General features: G+C 41.9%; 1 protein-coding gene across 1 annotated transcript in view; it reads right to left on the bottom strand.

Moving 5' to 3' along the window:
• Nucleotides 1-17,228, bottom strand: part of LOC148481540 (alcohol dehydrogenase 1-like) — a 118,907-nt gene that overhangs the window by 93,146 nt on the left and 8,533 nt on the right. Inside the window, exon 3 of the mRNA XM_088453269.1 lies at nt 11,775-11,876. Within this exon, the coding sequence (XP_088309395.1) occupies nt 11,775-11,876 (102 nt within the window). The remainder of the gene's footprint in view (nt 1-11,774; nt 11,877-17,228) is intronic.

Genomic DNA, 17,228 nt, shown 5'->3' with positions numbered 1-17,228 from the left:
ATTCAAATTTTTTGCAGGTGCTGCAATGTTCTACATGCACCTGCTGAATGGCGAAAATGTCCAGAAATTTTGTGGGTCACAGAGAGCATCTCCTGCACGGCCATGTCATTTTTAAAGAAAAAATTTGCACCACCAAGTTGATTGTGTGAGCAAAACATGGGATGTGTTGGAGTTCACCCTGCTGTAATGCTTTCACAATATTGGTGGCATTGTCAGAAATCAAAAATCCTGAGGAGAGTCCAAGCAGGGTAGGCCATATTGCAATTACTTCCCTGAGTTTTTCTAAGAGGTTTTCAGCGGTATGCCTCTTAGTGAAACCAGGTGATACACAGAGTAGCCTACCTTTCAAAGAGCTGCTGTTTTTTAGATGTGGCTGCTGCTGTTGGTGCCGCTGAAGGCAATACACCAACCCAGTGGGCTGCTACAGTCATGTAATCTTGCATTTGGACAGTGGATACAATGGCATTTTGGAGGACACTAATTAAGTTTTATTTAATATCCCTGTACAGGCTGGGAATTGCTTTTCTAGTGAAGTGGAAACTACAGTAGTTGGGATTTGGTAGCGAGGACATAGGACCTCAATTAACTGTCTAAAACCCATTGCTCTAATGGTGGATATTGGATGCACATCTAATACCAGCATAGATGTTATGGCATCAGTGATCCACTGTGCAACTGGGCAACTGCTGTTATGGCATCAGTGATCCATTGTGCAACTGGGTAACTGCTGTCAGTCCTTTGCTTCCTCTTGCAAAGGATTGTTTAACAGTTAATAGTTTTTTTTAATTACTACTAGTAGTCTTCCTGATCCCCTTCTGGGATGAAGATCCACTGCCAGCAGCATCAGCAGGTGTAGCACTCAAGAATTCTTCTGAGAAATCCAGGATAGGGGAGGACTGATTTAGCCTTATAAAATTGGAAGCAGGACTAGCTCTGATCATGATGAGGATATTGTTGATGAAGGTGTTGGTGGTGAAGATGCCAGGTGCTTGGATCTAGCAGAGAGAATGGAGCTAGTTGATTCTGGACTTTTTGTTGTTACTTTTTTAACCAAAGTTTCTGAATTTTGCAAACACTTTGGATGGATGCGCTGTAGATGTCATAACAGGGAGGAGGTTCCTAGACCGTTAAGGTCCCTACCTCTACTTACTCTGGCATAACAATGTGTACAGATGTTTTGAAAATTGTTGCACAGATTTGGGTAGAAATTATTCCACACATAAGTAGTGGATTTTTTTGTTTTATGCCCAGGCAGGACAATGGGCTTTTCATTATCATGGGCAACAGCTTTCCACTGGGGCCTAATTTACACAAACAACATCCTTATCAACAACATCATCAGCATCCTTATCATCCTTATTAGCGTCATCTACACAAACATCATCCTCATTCTGATGCACTTCCACAGAAGCATCCTCGATTTCTATGTCAGCATGTTAACTTGTGCTGCTCATCCCCACATTTGCAGAGGATGCACAAGTGGTGGAAGGAGGCTCCTCTTCAAGTACAGTTTTGGAAAGTTCAGGCTCACACATGGCACCTGCCGACACACTTAGACTCACTTCAGAGATTTGTGACATTTCTGAGCGCATAGTTGGTTTCTGTGCCTTTTAGATGCGCGCCGACCCCTGTGTTTTGGTTTTGATTTTGGATCTGGATCTCCCCTGGTTTTGGATCTGGATTGGTTTTGCCAAAACCTCACCTCCGTGTTTTGTTTTCGGGTTTTGGTTATGGATCTGGATTTTTTCTTAAAAAATTTAAAAAACTGCTAAAATCACATAAAATGGTCCTTTTTTTTCCTACTGTATTAATAACCTCAATAACATTTATTTCCACTCGTTTCCAGTCAATTTTGACCACCTCACAGCTCACAATATTTTTTTCATCTAGTTAAAGGGCCAAAAGGTTACATCCAGCTTGCTAGCTCAAAACTGATTGATATAAATGTTAATAGAGTTGAGGACTGTGCAAATATGATAATTGGGATACCCTTGAGGATTGAAGAATTGATAGTTGGTGCAGCCCCCTGGCTGTAAAATTGATAATAACTTATTTAAAAAACAAATCATTGGTGCAGCCCCGGGCTGAATAATTAATAATAAAAAGAAATTCATTGGTGCAGCCCATGGCTGTAAAAATTGATAATAAATTAATTAAAAAACAATTCTTTGGTGCAGCCCCGGGTTGAATAATTAATAAAAATTAATTGTTTTTTACTTTTTTAATTAAATTGAGTGCAGCCCCTGGCTGAATAATTAATAAAAATAAATTCATTGGTGCAGCCCCTGGCTGTAAAATTGATAATAAATTAAGTAAAAAAACAAATCATTGGTTCCTAAGCCAACCATAACATTAATTTAAAATGTCAGGCAGCAATGTTAATTTAAAATGTGGCAGCAATGCCCCAACCAGCACATAATGGAAAGGAAAAATGTGCAATATGGAATAGTCCTTGACCCCTCCCACCCACCCTTATGTTGTATACGAAACAGGACATTCATAGTTTAACAGACCAATCATTTCAGTGACAAGGACTGCCAATTAAGGCTGAAATTATTGGTTTGTTTGGACCCCCATAAAACAAGCTGCCAATGTGCATTGGACATGGAAATTAAAATTATCTCATACACTAATTGGCTTTACATTACAAGTTGTCATCATGCTCATCATCCCCATCAGTATGTACATCCTCTTCTTCACACAATATTAATTCATCCCCACTGGAATCCACCATAGGCGCCTCTGTCATTTTTTTATGTAATTGTTGGTAGAGGTCTTCCTCGTGGAATTTGTAATTCATTTAATGAACGTAATCTTTTCCACATTTTGAGGAAGTAACCTCCTAGGCCGATCATTGACAATGTTGCCAGCTGCACTGAAAACTCTTTCGGAGAACACACTGGAGGGTGGGCAACTTAAGTAATGCAAAGCCTGTTTGTGTATGGGACTCCAAATTGCCTCTTATTCCTGCCAGCACTGAAAGGGACTGTCTGATTTGGCTATTAGGATGTTATCTTTGAAATAGTCCTCCACATCATTCTGTGAATGGAGACCGCATCACACATAGTCACGGTAGACATGTCACTAGTAGGCATGACCAGCTGGCATTCTGTAAGGAAAATTGAGTTTTCTCCTGGCAGCTGCTGAAACTGAAGGAGGAGATGATGGTGTTGCATAGTTTTAGATTTCGGTCTGTTGAAAAAAAAACTCACAAGGTAGGGCTTAAACCTAGGATCCAGAATGGTCGCCAAAATATATTTTTCAGATTTCAATAGATTGAAGACTTTGGATCCTGGTGAAGTGAATCAAGGGCTTGATCCACCAATCCGACATACCTTGCGCAATAGCTCAGTTTCAGCTCCTATTTCAGTTTCTCCAGCTGTTTTTGCAAAAGTCTGATGAAGGGAATGACCTGACTCAAGCTGGCAGTGTCTGAACTAACTTCACGTGTGACAAGTTCAAAAGGTTTGAGAACCTTGCACAACACGGAAATTATTCTCCACTGCGCTTATGTAAGGTGCATTCCCACTCCACGGCCTAGGTCATAGGCCATTGTATAGCCCTGGATGTCCTCGGGCTGTTCCTCCATCCGCTGAAGCATATAGAGGGAAGAATTCCACCGAGTTACTACCTCTTGCTTCAGCTGATGGCAGGGCAAATTTAACAGTACCTGCTGGTCATGCAATCTTCGACAAGCAGTTGCCGAATGCCTAAAATGTCCTGATATGTTGCGGGCCAACGACAGCATCTCCTGCATGCCCCTGTCATTTTTAAAAAAATGTTGCACCACCAAATTAAATGTGGGAGCAAAACATGGGACAAGATGGAATTCGCCCACATATAATGCTCTCACAATATTGGTGGCATTGTCCGAAATCACAAATCCCGAGGAGAGTCCAAGTGAGGTAAGCCATTTAGCAATGATTTCCCTGAGTTTTTCTAAGAGGTTCTCAGCGGTGTGCCTCTTAGTGAAACCAATTATACAAAGAGTAGCCTGCCTCTGTATCAGCTGTCTTTTGGGAGATGTTGCTGCAGTTGCTGTTGTAGAGAATACACCTACCCAGTGGGCTGTCACAGTCATGTAATCCTTAGTTTGCCCTGTCCCACTTGTCCACATTTCAGTGGTCAAGTGGACAGTGGGTACAACAGCATTTCTGAGGACATTAATAAGGTTTTTTTTAATGTCCTTGTACAGACTTGGAATTGCTGTTTCAGCGAAGTGGAATCTAGAAGGGATCTGGTAGCAAGGACACAGGACCTCAATTAACTGTTGAAAACCCACTGCAGTAATGGCGGATACTGGATGCACATCTAATTCCAGCATAGCTGTTATGGCATCAGTAATCCGCTATGCAACTGGGTGATTGCTATCATACTTGTTTGCCCTCGCAAACGATTGTTTGACAGTTAATTGTTTTTTGGAGGATACGCTACAAGTAGTTTTTCTCCTGGTCCCCTTCTGGGACAAAGATCCACTCACAGCAACAGCAGCAACAGGCGTAGTCATCAAGGATCCTTCTGAGGAATCACGGATAGGAGAGGAGTCAATCATGCTTTGAATAACAACATTGGATGCAGCAGGACTACTCCCGATGATGAATGAGGATGTTGATGATGCAAGTGTTGGAGATTGAAGGTGCTTGGATCCCACAGAGAGGGAGCAGGTAGGTGACACTGGACTTGTTACGTTTTGAGTTTTGGAACTTGGTGACATACACTTTGATATTTGATGAATGCGCTCCAAGTGACGTAACAAGGAGGAGGTTCTAGGTGGTTTAGGTACCTCCCTCTACTCACTCTTGCTTTGCAATGGTTACATATGGCTTGACAACTGTTGTCCGGATTGGGGTGGAAATAATTCCACACGTGAGAAGTGGATTTTTTTGTCTTTTGCCCCGGCATGACAACAATGGGCTTTGGCTTTTTCAATACATGGACAACAGCTGTTGTCTTACTTACACAAAGGACATCCTTGGCATCAACATCCTTATCACCAACATCTTCATCATCAACATCCTCATCATCCTTAGTGCCTTCAACTACTAAAATATCCTCCTCCTGCATGTGCAATACCACAGAGGCATTCTCAATGACTACATCTGGAACATGTTGACTGCCCTTCCCCACATTTACAGAGGGCACACAAATGTTGGAACTTGGAGTATCCTCCAGTACAGTAGGTCTGGCTCACACATGACAACCGCGGACACACTTGCACTCTCCTCGGGGATTTGTGATTTCGATTTCTCAGGGCACACAGTTTTTTCGAAGGGCTATCAGAATCAGAACCAGCAGTCTTCCTAAAGAAAGGCCAAGGCCTTATGCTATCCTTGCCACTTCGTGTAGTGAATGGCATATTGCCATTTTTTTGTTTATCTAAAGGCAACTTGCCTTTTGATTTTTTTTTTTTATTTCTTTACTACAGTAAAAGTAGCTTTACCATATCCATGGCATGACTTAAGCCTAGGCCTTCATAGAGGACGAGAAAGTTGACGGCCTTGCATTATCATGATGACTGCTGGCGGCAGCTACAACATGTGGTTCTTGGCCTTGCTCTCCTGTCATGTGACAGCTCTCCATCTTTTGTGTGGTTTTGAAGCAGTGTCACAAGCACCAATAGTGTAGCCAAGGTGCGGTTACAAAATTCACACAAGTGCAGTCTTGCGCACACAGAAGAAAAGTAGACAAAAGACACACAATTTTTTTTATTTATTTTTTTCGAGCCCAGAGCACAGATTGATGACGACTGGAGTCGGGCAGCACTAGGTTGCGTTGCTGTATCTTGTGCGGCTGAGCCTAACAAACACACACAAAAAAAAATAGACTAAAATAATAAATATAGTGTCTTTTTTTTTTTTCGGGTCCAGAACTTGGGCCCAGAGCACAGATTGATGACGACTGGAGTCAGGCAGCACTAGTTTGCAACTTGCATTGCTACTGTATCTTGAGCGGCTAAGCCTAACATGCACACACAGAAAAAAAATAAAAAGACAAAATATATATATATATATTGTCTTTATATATTTATATATAAATATATATTTATTTATTTTTTCGGGTCCAGAACTTGGGCCAGATGGACGCAGCAGACATCACAGCACCAGCCCAGATGGACGCAGCAGACAGCACAGCACCAGCCCAGATTGATAAGCAACAGCACCAGCCCTGATGGACACAGCCAAAAGCACAGCAGTGACAGCACCAGATGGATCAGCAGTGCACCAGCCCAGGACACAGCAGACAGCACAGCACCAGCACAGGTAAGAACTACCTCTCCCAGTGCTACACTACCCACCCTCCCTGTTCAGTCTCCACAGCCGGAGTGAAATGGTGGCCACCACGTGGTCCCTTATATACATAGAGACGAAAGCTCGCGAGCCGCAAGATTTCGTCTCTATGGTTTTGCCTCGGTTTGAGATCCGGGGCCGGCGGGGGAACTGAACGCACGTTCGGTTCTCGCCTTGGATCTCAAAATTCGGATGGGTTCGGATCTCTGAAATCCGAACCAGCTCATCTCTAATCATTATAAGAGGCAGAACCCCCAGTCATAATAAAGGTCAAGGTCTTAGCCTTTCCTTGCTACTTCATGTGGTGAAAGGCATATTGCCAATTTTATGTCTAACTTTCCCTTTGATGTTTTTTTCTTTACCACTGTAAAAGATTGCTCCTTTGATTTTTAGATGCCCTGACTTAAGCCGTGTATGCCCTTGGGCATCGGCTTTAGTAGATGACGTAGATGGAGTAATATCGTCATGACTGGTGGCATTGGCAGCAGCTCCAGCACTAGCATGTGGTTCCTGCTCTTCTCTCAACTGATTGTTCTCCACATCAACAAACATGGATAAAGTGGGGTACAGCACACACATCAATGTGTACCAATTTTAAATATTACACTGCAGTATCAATGACCTACAGTGTCGCAATATTCTTTATGAAAAAAACACTGCGCTACCACTTTGTGTCACAATATGTGTTGAATATTACACTGTGTTTCCACTTAGTGTCACAATATTTTTATGGATAAAACACTATGCTACCACTTAGTGTCACAATATTTTTTTATGAATATACTGTGCTACCACAGTGTCACAATACGTGTTGAATATTACACTGCGTTTCCACTTAGTGTCACAATTAGTGTATATTGCACTAACAGTGTCACAATGCGTGTATGAATATTGCACTGTGATACGACTTATATAATGTCACAATATGTGTATGAATTTATTACACTGTGGTCAGACCAGCAACGACACAGTAAAAATAATAATAATGTAGTACACTGGGGTACAGCAAAAAAACAAAATTATATTATTATCTTTTATTTCTTTTTACACTGGACACTCTTTAATGGACAGAGCATCCCTGTATGAACACAGCAAACTCTGGATGGACACAACAGCCCCTGCCCTGGATGGACACAGCAGCCCATGGATGGACACAGCAGCCTCTGCTCTGTATGGACACAGCAGCCCCTGGATGGAAACAGGAGCCACTGCCCCTGGAAGGAAACAGCAGCCCCTTCCCTGGATGAACACATCAGCCCCTGCCCCTGGATGGACACCACAGCACCTGGATGGACACAGCCTCCACTGCCCCTGAATGGACACAGTAACCCCTGCCCTGGACAGACACAGCACCCCTGGACACAGGGTTGGACTGGGCCTGTATATCAACCCTGGCAGTCCGCCCTGCACTCGCTTGTGGAGGGGGCGTGGTTAATACAAGGTGGCGTGCTGCGAGTCATGGGGGCTGGCCTTGCGGAATGCCGCCGTCTCTTTCCGGCACAGCATAGCCGCCACTGGCCCATCCATGCCTCCACCCCTTCCACCTCTGTCTCCGTAATGATATAATGATTTCGGAGCCGTGGGGTGGAGGGTGGGGGAACTCTTCCTTCCTTCTCCCCTACTCAAACCGGCCCTAAGGCCATTGGCACTTCCGGCACGCCATTTCACTCTCTACAGCCAGAGTGAATTGGCGCCGATGACCGAGTACCTGTTATAGTAAACAAAACCCGCGAGAATCCAACAGGGGGATGAAGACACTTTGCCTTATTTTGGGATCAGAGTCAGGCGGGAAAACCCGAGCTGGACTCTGATCCCGGCCTGGATCGCGAAGTCGGGTGGGTCCGGTTCTCAGGGAACCAGACCCATTCATCTTTAGTATACTAGATATATAGGCCTCATAATTGTCAAAAAGCACTGCTAAGGACTGTAGCAAATCTGCACCTTAATATATATATATATATATATATATATATATATATATATATATATATTTATATTGTAACCTCTACTTTAGCAGGGACTAATGTGAAAATTTTAATATTTTCTGCAAAATTACACATAATTAGTAGCTGCTTTTTAAAGAACAAATTAGAATATCCTATTCTAACCAATGAGACATTTGGTTAGAACCAACAAGACATTTTTTAGCCATTCTACCCAATCAGATCTTTGCTATCCATCGACTAACCCAAAGGTTCCCAAACACGGTCCCCAAGGCAGTTTAGGCTTTAAAGCTATCCATGGTTGAGCACAGGTGACTTAATTATTACCTTAGTCAATTTGATGAAACCATCTGTGCTCAAGCATGGATATCTCTAAACCTATACTGTTGGGGTATACATATAAAAAAATTGAACAATCTCAGAATCTACAACATATTGTGTTCTTCACGAGTTTGGTGCGGTGATTGAAATCCTTCGAAAACACCATCTGTCGGGACTTTTTGGAGTAGGAATTCTTGGACAGAAGCTTTTTCGCACCGATTTTTCCCTTCAGTATCACAATTGGAGCATTTAAATGTGTTAAACCATAATACACTGGTGTGACAATTTTTTTATTATTATTCTTTGCTTGCATATATGGATGGTCCTATGTTTTGAAGAGAAACCACTACCATCTTTATTTGAAGTTGACAAAATCTGGAGTGCAAGTGAGATTGTTCAATTTTTTCATATGTATAGATTACCCTAAGTTTGGTGACTTATTGGTAACATCTCTGCAGCTTTAGAGTGCAGCGCCATTGGCTCAAATACACCTTTTCTTTATATTCTATACTGTTGGGCTGCCTTGAGGACTGCATTTGGGAACCTCTGGACTAACCTGTGCTATTGCAGATTATCCACAGGTAACCTCTGATTGATTGTTATAGTTTCTGCATATTTTTAGTACACTAAATAACCCCATATGTAATAAATAAAAATTGTGTGTTTTTGTAATTTTATAAACACTGCATGTTCTGGAAACATACACACTTACATATTTTATATTACACATTAAAATAAGTACAGTAATAATTTTAATCAAAACCTTTTACATTTGTATTTATATGAAGTCAAGATATGTTCAATATAATGCAAAGTTCAATATTTCACTGTATGAAATGTTACTTTTCGGGGCCTTATGTAGCATACAGTCAGGTCCATAAATATTGGGACATTGATATTTGTTTTGATTTTTCAGCCTAATGATGGCTTGCTTCACTGATAGTGACAGCTCTTTGGATCTCATATTGAGAGTCGACAGCAACTGATTCCAAATGCAAGTGTCACAACTAGAATCAACTCCAGACCTTTTACCTGCTTAATTGATAATGAAATAATGAGGGAATAGCCCACACCTGTCCATGAAATAGCTTTTGAGTTGATAGTCCCATTATTTTTGGTCCCTTAAAAAGTGGGAGGCACATATAGAAACCGTTGTAATTCCTACACCGTTCACCTGATTTGGATGTAATTACCCTCAAATTAAATCTGAAAGTCTGCAGTTAAAGCACATCTTGTTTGTTTAATTTCAAAGTCATTGTGGGGGTGAACAGAGGCCAAAATATGAAAATTCTGTCAATGTCCCAATATTTATGGACCTGACTGTATATGTTGTGATACTCTCTTTAGTGTATAATTATTGAAACATCAATTTTAATTGTAAGGAGGGGATCGTACAGGCTATGGAACAAATCAATCAATTCGATTCCCACATCAAGTTTACATGGGACATTCAACCTATTCAAATTCACTACCTTGATGTGTTGGTTACCAAGAACATTACCACCCTTAACACCACCATCTACAAGAAACCTACAGACAGGAACACACTCCTTAGGGCAGAGAGCAACTGTATCACTTGTGTTCCCTAAAACAGGGTCTCCCATTCTCCCAATTGTTGAGGCTTCACAGAATTACAGCTGACCCGGTGGTGGCCCAGCTTGAGATGGACCAGATAATACAGAATTTTGTTGACTGCGGCTACCGTTTGAAGGACCTTTTAAAGACCAAATCCCGAGTTATGTCAATACTAATGGAAGATACCCTCATAAACAAAAAAAGAAAATCTAATCTTAAAATTGTCCCTTGGGTCAATCAGTTTAACCCTTACAGCCATGGTCTGAACAAAACGGCAAAAGATCTCTGGCATATTGTGGCGGACAACCCAGTGCTACTGGCTTTGAATGTTACATCCCTGATGCCGTGCTACAGAAGACCCAAAAATATAAAAGAGTTTATGACATCTCAGGTTTGGAAATCAGTCCACCCACCCATTTTATGAGTAAAATACTGGGCTGGTATAGGTGCATTAACTGCACGATCTGCAGCTACTTGGAAGTAGGGAGTACCTTTGCTCATCCCCATTCAGGCAGACATTACCACATCAGGCATGTCCTGATGTGAACCTCTAAATTCGTTGTTTACATCATCAGATGCCTGTGTGGTCTGGTGTATGTAGGCTAGACTTCTCACCAATTTAAAGAGAGAATGGCCCTGCACTGTTCTGCCATAAGGGGCGGCTTTGGATGGCAGGAACCAGGCACAACCAGTTGCGTGCCACTTTAAGGATGTACGACATGGAATGGCCACATTGAAATATAAAATCATTGATTGGGTCCCCCCTCAATTAGAGGTGGTGATAGGGCCCAAGCCCTTCTCCGTATGGATCGAAATGGATACGTAAGCTAAACACTGTGTCTCCCTTTGGACTGAATGAATCACTGTTTCTTAATTGCTGCATCTAACACCCTGGCTGTGATGCTGTGTATTGCTATATTCTTTTTAGAGCACAGGTTGCTTGGGTGCTTATTATATTATTTACATATAAGTAGATGTTGGAAGATGTGTTTTGGTCTACTATGTTCCTGACTTGCTTATATAGTCTGAACACCATTTTTTAATTTCTGTTCTTTTCCAGATTGCTCTTTTGGAGCTATAATTTCACTCACACATTATCCCCGCGGGCAGGGGGAGACCTAGATTTGTGTAAAGAGTGTTCCTTAGATGCATTGGTATGTCTTAAATTGGCCATTAATGCCTTAGACCGCAGATACATTAGATGTGTTGATATAGTTGTGTATTTTTACGTACTGTATTTGTATGTGGTGCCTTCGCGCACCTATTACTGTATTTGTTTATCTGATTGCTATGGGCCAGTGGGGGTTCCAGCAGAAGTCACGATTGGGCACCACCACACTTCTGACATCACCGGAGGCCACACCGACAGCATGCAGCCGGACCTTCTGATCATTGATGTTACTCTGTGGGGTATTTAAGGTAAGGATTTGTTAATATATGTTGATGTGTGATGACAGGTTTGAATAAAGCCTAAATGTCACTAAAGCAAGCCTGTTTGATTGTGTTTACAAGTCCTGGAGTGACAACCCTCTTGGTATATAGATAGATAGATAGATAGATAGATAGATAGATAGATAGATAGATAGATAGATAGATAGATAGATAGATAGATAGATTATATAGATAGATTATGTATAATATATTTTACCTTTATGCGAACTTCATGATCCTTTGGCGGAGCAACTTGAATCTCTTCAATGCTGAATGGTTTATGTGCCTCCCACAACACTGCTGCCTTGCACTTTATTACCTAGAAAAAATAATAATAAAAAAAAAAAAATATATATATACTGTATATACACACACAGTACATGCCTAATTGGAGAATAATATAGCATATAGTTTATGATCAACTAGCATTTCTATGGTTGAGAAAGAGGTTTCAGACACTCTCAATTCAGTGCTTCAACAGATGAATAGGATTGGATAACTGGAACATAAAATCTCACACATAATTAGGATAATTTTTATAGAGACTATTTTCCATTGTGTGCACAATTATGCAGCTTTCAACACTGAATGTTCACAATGTTCTGCATGCTCTATTTACTATACTGAATGGAATGGAATTTGTAAACATTTCCTACAGTGCCTGTACCTGTTGCCCTCCCATACTTAAGTAAAGAGTATTTAACTGCTTATTGTACCCTAATATGAAGTGTTTAGTTTATGTTAGATATATGTAAGTTCAACTATTAACTTAATGATTATTCAGTGCACACAGCAGAGGGCAAGCTGAACTGTACAAACCATGTACCACAGAATGACTGGCTTTTTGACACTTCTGTACCAGGTCTAAAGATACCAATTTGCACTATATACAACCCCCTGCAAATAAGATATATGCCTCCAAAGTGTTCCAACAGTGTGAGAAACTGTGGGAAAGCCAAATATAGAGGAGGATTCCAAACAACAAGATATGTTCTAGAATAGTAATTTAGGCTGATGTGTAGAATATTAATAGAGATGATGGGCCACAGATTTTGGTCCAAGCAGAGTGACTGGTTGGGGGAGTACTTTCAGGTAGGGTCACACATTTAGGATGGTGCAAAACTGATTTAGCTTTACAGGTTAAGAAAAACATTTAGGGGCATATTCAATTGGGTTCATGAATAGCAAAAAGCTCGCACCTGCAAGGTTTTTCCTACTGGTGCAGGATTTTTGCTATTCAATTAGGTGCATGTTTTTTTCAATTTAGAGCCCGGAGGTTTTTTTCACACACCTCCAGAGCAAGTGTGATTTTTTCCCAAATTGTTATTTTTTTGGAAACTCACAGGGACTTGCTCTGTTCCCCCAGCGGCACCCCTCTGAGGACTAATTATGCAATTGGAAGTTTCCAAATTGCTTAATTAGTCCTTAATTACTTACCTTCTGCAGTGCTGCCTTCTGCTTCTTCTTCTGTATCCAGCATCAGAAGTTGGGTCCTCTGCTGCAGGGTGAGTATGTCAGTGTGTGTATGAGTGTTGTGTGCGTGTGGTCCCCGATGTGTGTGGCCCTCCAGTGTCTGTGTGCTCCCCCCGGAATGGACCCTGGGAGACCTACATCTCCCACCAGCCCCTGGAGCCTCCCACCAGACCCTGGAGCATCCCAGCAGCCCCCAGGACTCCCAGCAGCCCCCTCTCCAGTGTGTAGAGGGGAGGCCACCGGGAGCCGCGGAGACCCCTGGGCAGGTAAGTGAAGAATTCTTCTTTTTTTTTTTTACGCGCCGCTGGGTATTCAGAGCTGAAAACCCAAGGACCACTTTTTTTTTAATTGGTTACCATGGGTATCGGGAGGCCTACCCGCCTACCCGCAGTATTCCAAAATTGAGCACGAGGGGCGCGAGGTTTTTTACCTCGCTATACGGGATGCCGGAGCTCAGTATCCTTGCACTCAGAATCCCGATGCCGGCATCTCGACTGGGTTACAAGGTAGTAGTCATGGGCAGAGCGATTAATTGAAGCCACATGTCTCAGCTCATTGGAGTGTCTCGAGACAGTGTCTGGGGACACGACACTTAGAATGAAGACGGCAGTTGGATTTGGTGGGCTTCGGCACCCCCACCCCTCCAGGGGTGTACCACTGAGCAGTGTGAGCACACAGGGGTGCCGTCGACTCCAAGTGAGTCGCTGACAGCTCCGCACCCCTGAACTGATGCTGTAACACTCAAGACATACTCAATGCAGAGGAATCGTCTGCACTGGCATCGAGTTTGTCTTGAGTGTCACAGCAGCAGCCCTGAGCAGAATCATTCACTGCTCCCTCCCAGAGGGGTGTCACCAGGAACGTTGCCTCCCAATCACACTGAGTGATATAATCGCATGTTCCTGACATGGGGGAGACTGACTCTGACTGAGAGACTAGAGAGGTGGGCGCTTCGAAACACCAAACTTTGAGTGACTCGAATCATTAGATCATCTAAATGATTCGAGTCATTATGTTGAGACATTCACTCACTAGCCATCTCTACAATGTAGACACTGAAGTAGGCTAAACCATACCCTACCGCTACCCCTTAAACCTCCCCCCACAGCCTAAACCTAACCCATCCCCTGCAGCCTAACCCTAATCCTCATCTTTGTGGCTAACCCCCCCCCCCAAGCCCAATATCTACTGTCAGGATGCAGGAGGTTAAAATGCTGGCAGGATTCTGACAGGTGTCAGGATTTTGGTGACGGTATTCTGAGCGCTGGCATCCTGACCACCAGGATCATAATTACATCCCTAATATTAGAGGTACTGTACTGTAGAGCAAACTTGTGCAATACATGGCAGAGTTGAGAACCTGAAGTTATTGAGTTAATGAGGAAGAATTGGCCTGCCAGCAGCTTTTATAATGGCCTCCAAATGGGACAGTCTGTGAGGAGGAAGGCCACTTAACAGATGTTCATAGTGGTTAAAGACTGTACAGCAGGAGTTCAATAAAGCAGTGCATTCTTCATTGGGTTAAGGTGTCATTTTTATACCAGCATAATGCAAATTATATGCAAAGTATATGTTCAAGGCTGTAATCTCCTGATTTTCAGGTGCATGAGCCCTTTCCACATTCCAACCCATAGAGCCCAGAAATGTAAAGAAACCAACCTATACCAGAGGTACCCTGAGCAGAAGTTACAGTAGTTTCCACATTATGAAGTGCTACTAAATTGTGGCTTAAAGTCAAACACCAGAGCCCCATTGTACATCTACTTTACAGATACACCGTACCTACATGTGTAAGGATATATCAGTCTCCACAATAATAAGTATACTTTATAAAGATTTACACTGTGCACATTAATAAAAAATATGTAATTGTTAATAATATTAGACTATATATTATCCAATGTAGCTGTCTTGAGGAAATAAATAAAAAAAAATATACATGAGTTTATTGGAAATGGAGAATGCCAGTTTGAGGGGTCTCTCTTCTTCCCCATTTTCCTCTGTCAATAATTTACTTTAGCCACAACTCCCCTCTCTCTTTTCCCCATGGTGGGAACCATTGGTGATGGTAACACACTCCTACTGTGCATGTCCATCTCAAGGCATGTGATCCTCTATTATACATACTATACATATTCAGAATGAACTGACAACTTCTTTGCCAAGTGCTAAACTAAATCTCAGTGACATCACAGAAGCTGTATATGATGTAAGTCAGGGGCAGAATCTGCCAAGTCAACAGAGCTAGTTCTATTTGGTACTGTTGAAATATGGAGTGGACTACTGGGCTGTTTACATGAATGCTCCTTACATGAAGCATAACCAAGATGGCCACTTTTTGGTCTTCTGTGCATGCTCAGCACAATCTTGTCACTGTGTATGAGTGCCACAATGGGACACAGACATTTCCACTTAGCTCCAGAGACCCTTCTACATTATCCTGCAGACTCAAAATACTCATGGTATACACTGTGCTCCCTTTGTATGTGTGCAGAGGGCAAGAGAAGGGTTTGTGGGTTAAAAAATAAAAAAAGAGGTGAGCAAGGGAGGGGGGTTAAGAATGTGATGGAAAGGAGAAATTGTTTTTCTGCCTGACCACTGGTGACTCTTCCAGGTCATATATATAATTTTATGTGCACCGACAATAATTCCTTTAAGTGGTGTGATTATGAAGTGGGCAATTGATGTCTTTGAATTAAATGTAGTTTCATTAATAGATGTGAGAATGAAAATAATGTAATAAAATGTTGAGGTGCTCTGATGCCCACTTCATTTTGCCCACTTCATAATCACATCACTTAAAGGAGATTATTGTCAGTGCACCTAACATATATCATTGCATTATCCTGTACACTGTATGTATATACTGCGTATCCTGTATATACTACTCTACTACCAATGTACAGTACATCACCAGCTGGTGCTCTGTATGCCCTACTTAAACCCAGTTCAATCCAGATTAATAAGTGTGTAACTGTGACTATGGCTCTACAGTAACCAATAATACACTTCAATATACTTGACACCTGGTTAATCACCTGGACTGCAATTCCTCTGGTGTTGCTATTTAATTCAGCATACCACCACCAAATAGCACACACAAATAGCATATAAATAGGTTATGGGCCCAGGCACACAAATGCAAAACATATTAATGCCAGAAGACATGTGAAACACAGATGGTGAGCACTCTATGTAGGCACAGCATGTCAGCAATATGTCAGCGCAGAGTATTCCTTAAACAAATCAGTGAGAATGCAAAAACATTTTTCAGTGCAAATCATGTATACCGAAGCTGCATCCATGATGGGGTTTACTTTAACTGAAAAGTTCAGAAAATTACATTGCATGGAAATATGCAATGGAAATCCAATTACAGTGTAAAAGGTTATGTAAAGTTACAGTTGACCCAGGCAACAATCCAAAACCAGATGATATAGAAAGAGCCATGGGAACAATTGGCTTAAGTATTGTTTATTCTATTATACTGTACACGGGACAAATTCAGCTGAAAACATAGGGATAGCCCTGCAGGCAGTATATGAAGATGGGGGTCTGCTGATAAGAATTGGTTTGAGGTGTGTTTTATATAGTACCAAGCTGAGTGAATGCACCAATATGAATGACTACATTGACAAAATTATGTCCATATTCCAGCAGTTAATGTTTGTAGAGTCCAAGTCGATGAGAAGATTACAATAACAATGCTACAGAACTTAACATCTAAATTTTATTTCCTGGTAGTCGCGTTAGAAGCTAATACAGCCAAGCTAACTACAGGAATTGTCAGGACAAAACCATTACTGTTTCAAGAACATGTCAGTTAAGTTAAATGCTGAGAATATTGCAAAACACAGTCATTCAATTAGACGCGAAAAGTCGGAAAGGTTTCGCCTGCCATACTTTTCGCAGACTCCGCGTTTTTGGAGGCAAAAACTTTTTGTGTGCGGCCCCGCTTTTTGCCCTATTCAATTCCAAAGGACACGAAAATGGGACCCGGCAAAACACAGACAGGCAAAAAGTGCTTTCAGATTTGGGGAAATCAGCCTGACACCCCCCCAAATGATGCATTAACATTGGGGATCAATGTAGATGCCCCCGAATAGCCCTGCTGAAGCTATTTGGGGTACTTAAATGCTCTCAAAGCTGCTAATTAGCGTCTTTGCACAAGTGGTGAAGAATAGCATTTAGAGGGGGT

This window comes from Taudactylus pleione, unplaced genomic scaffold (assembly GCF_031769625.1).
Source record: "Taudactylus pleione unplaced genomic scaffold, aTauple2 ptg000574l, whole genome shotgun sequence".
In the NCBI taxonomy this organism is placed as follows: Eukaryota; Metazoa; Chordata; class Amphibia; order Anura; family Myobatrachidae; genus Taudactylus; species Taudactylus pleione.
Note: the sequence above shows the minus strand (reverse complement) of the source record. Positions and strands in the feature narration are given on the sequence as shown.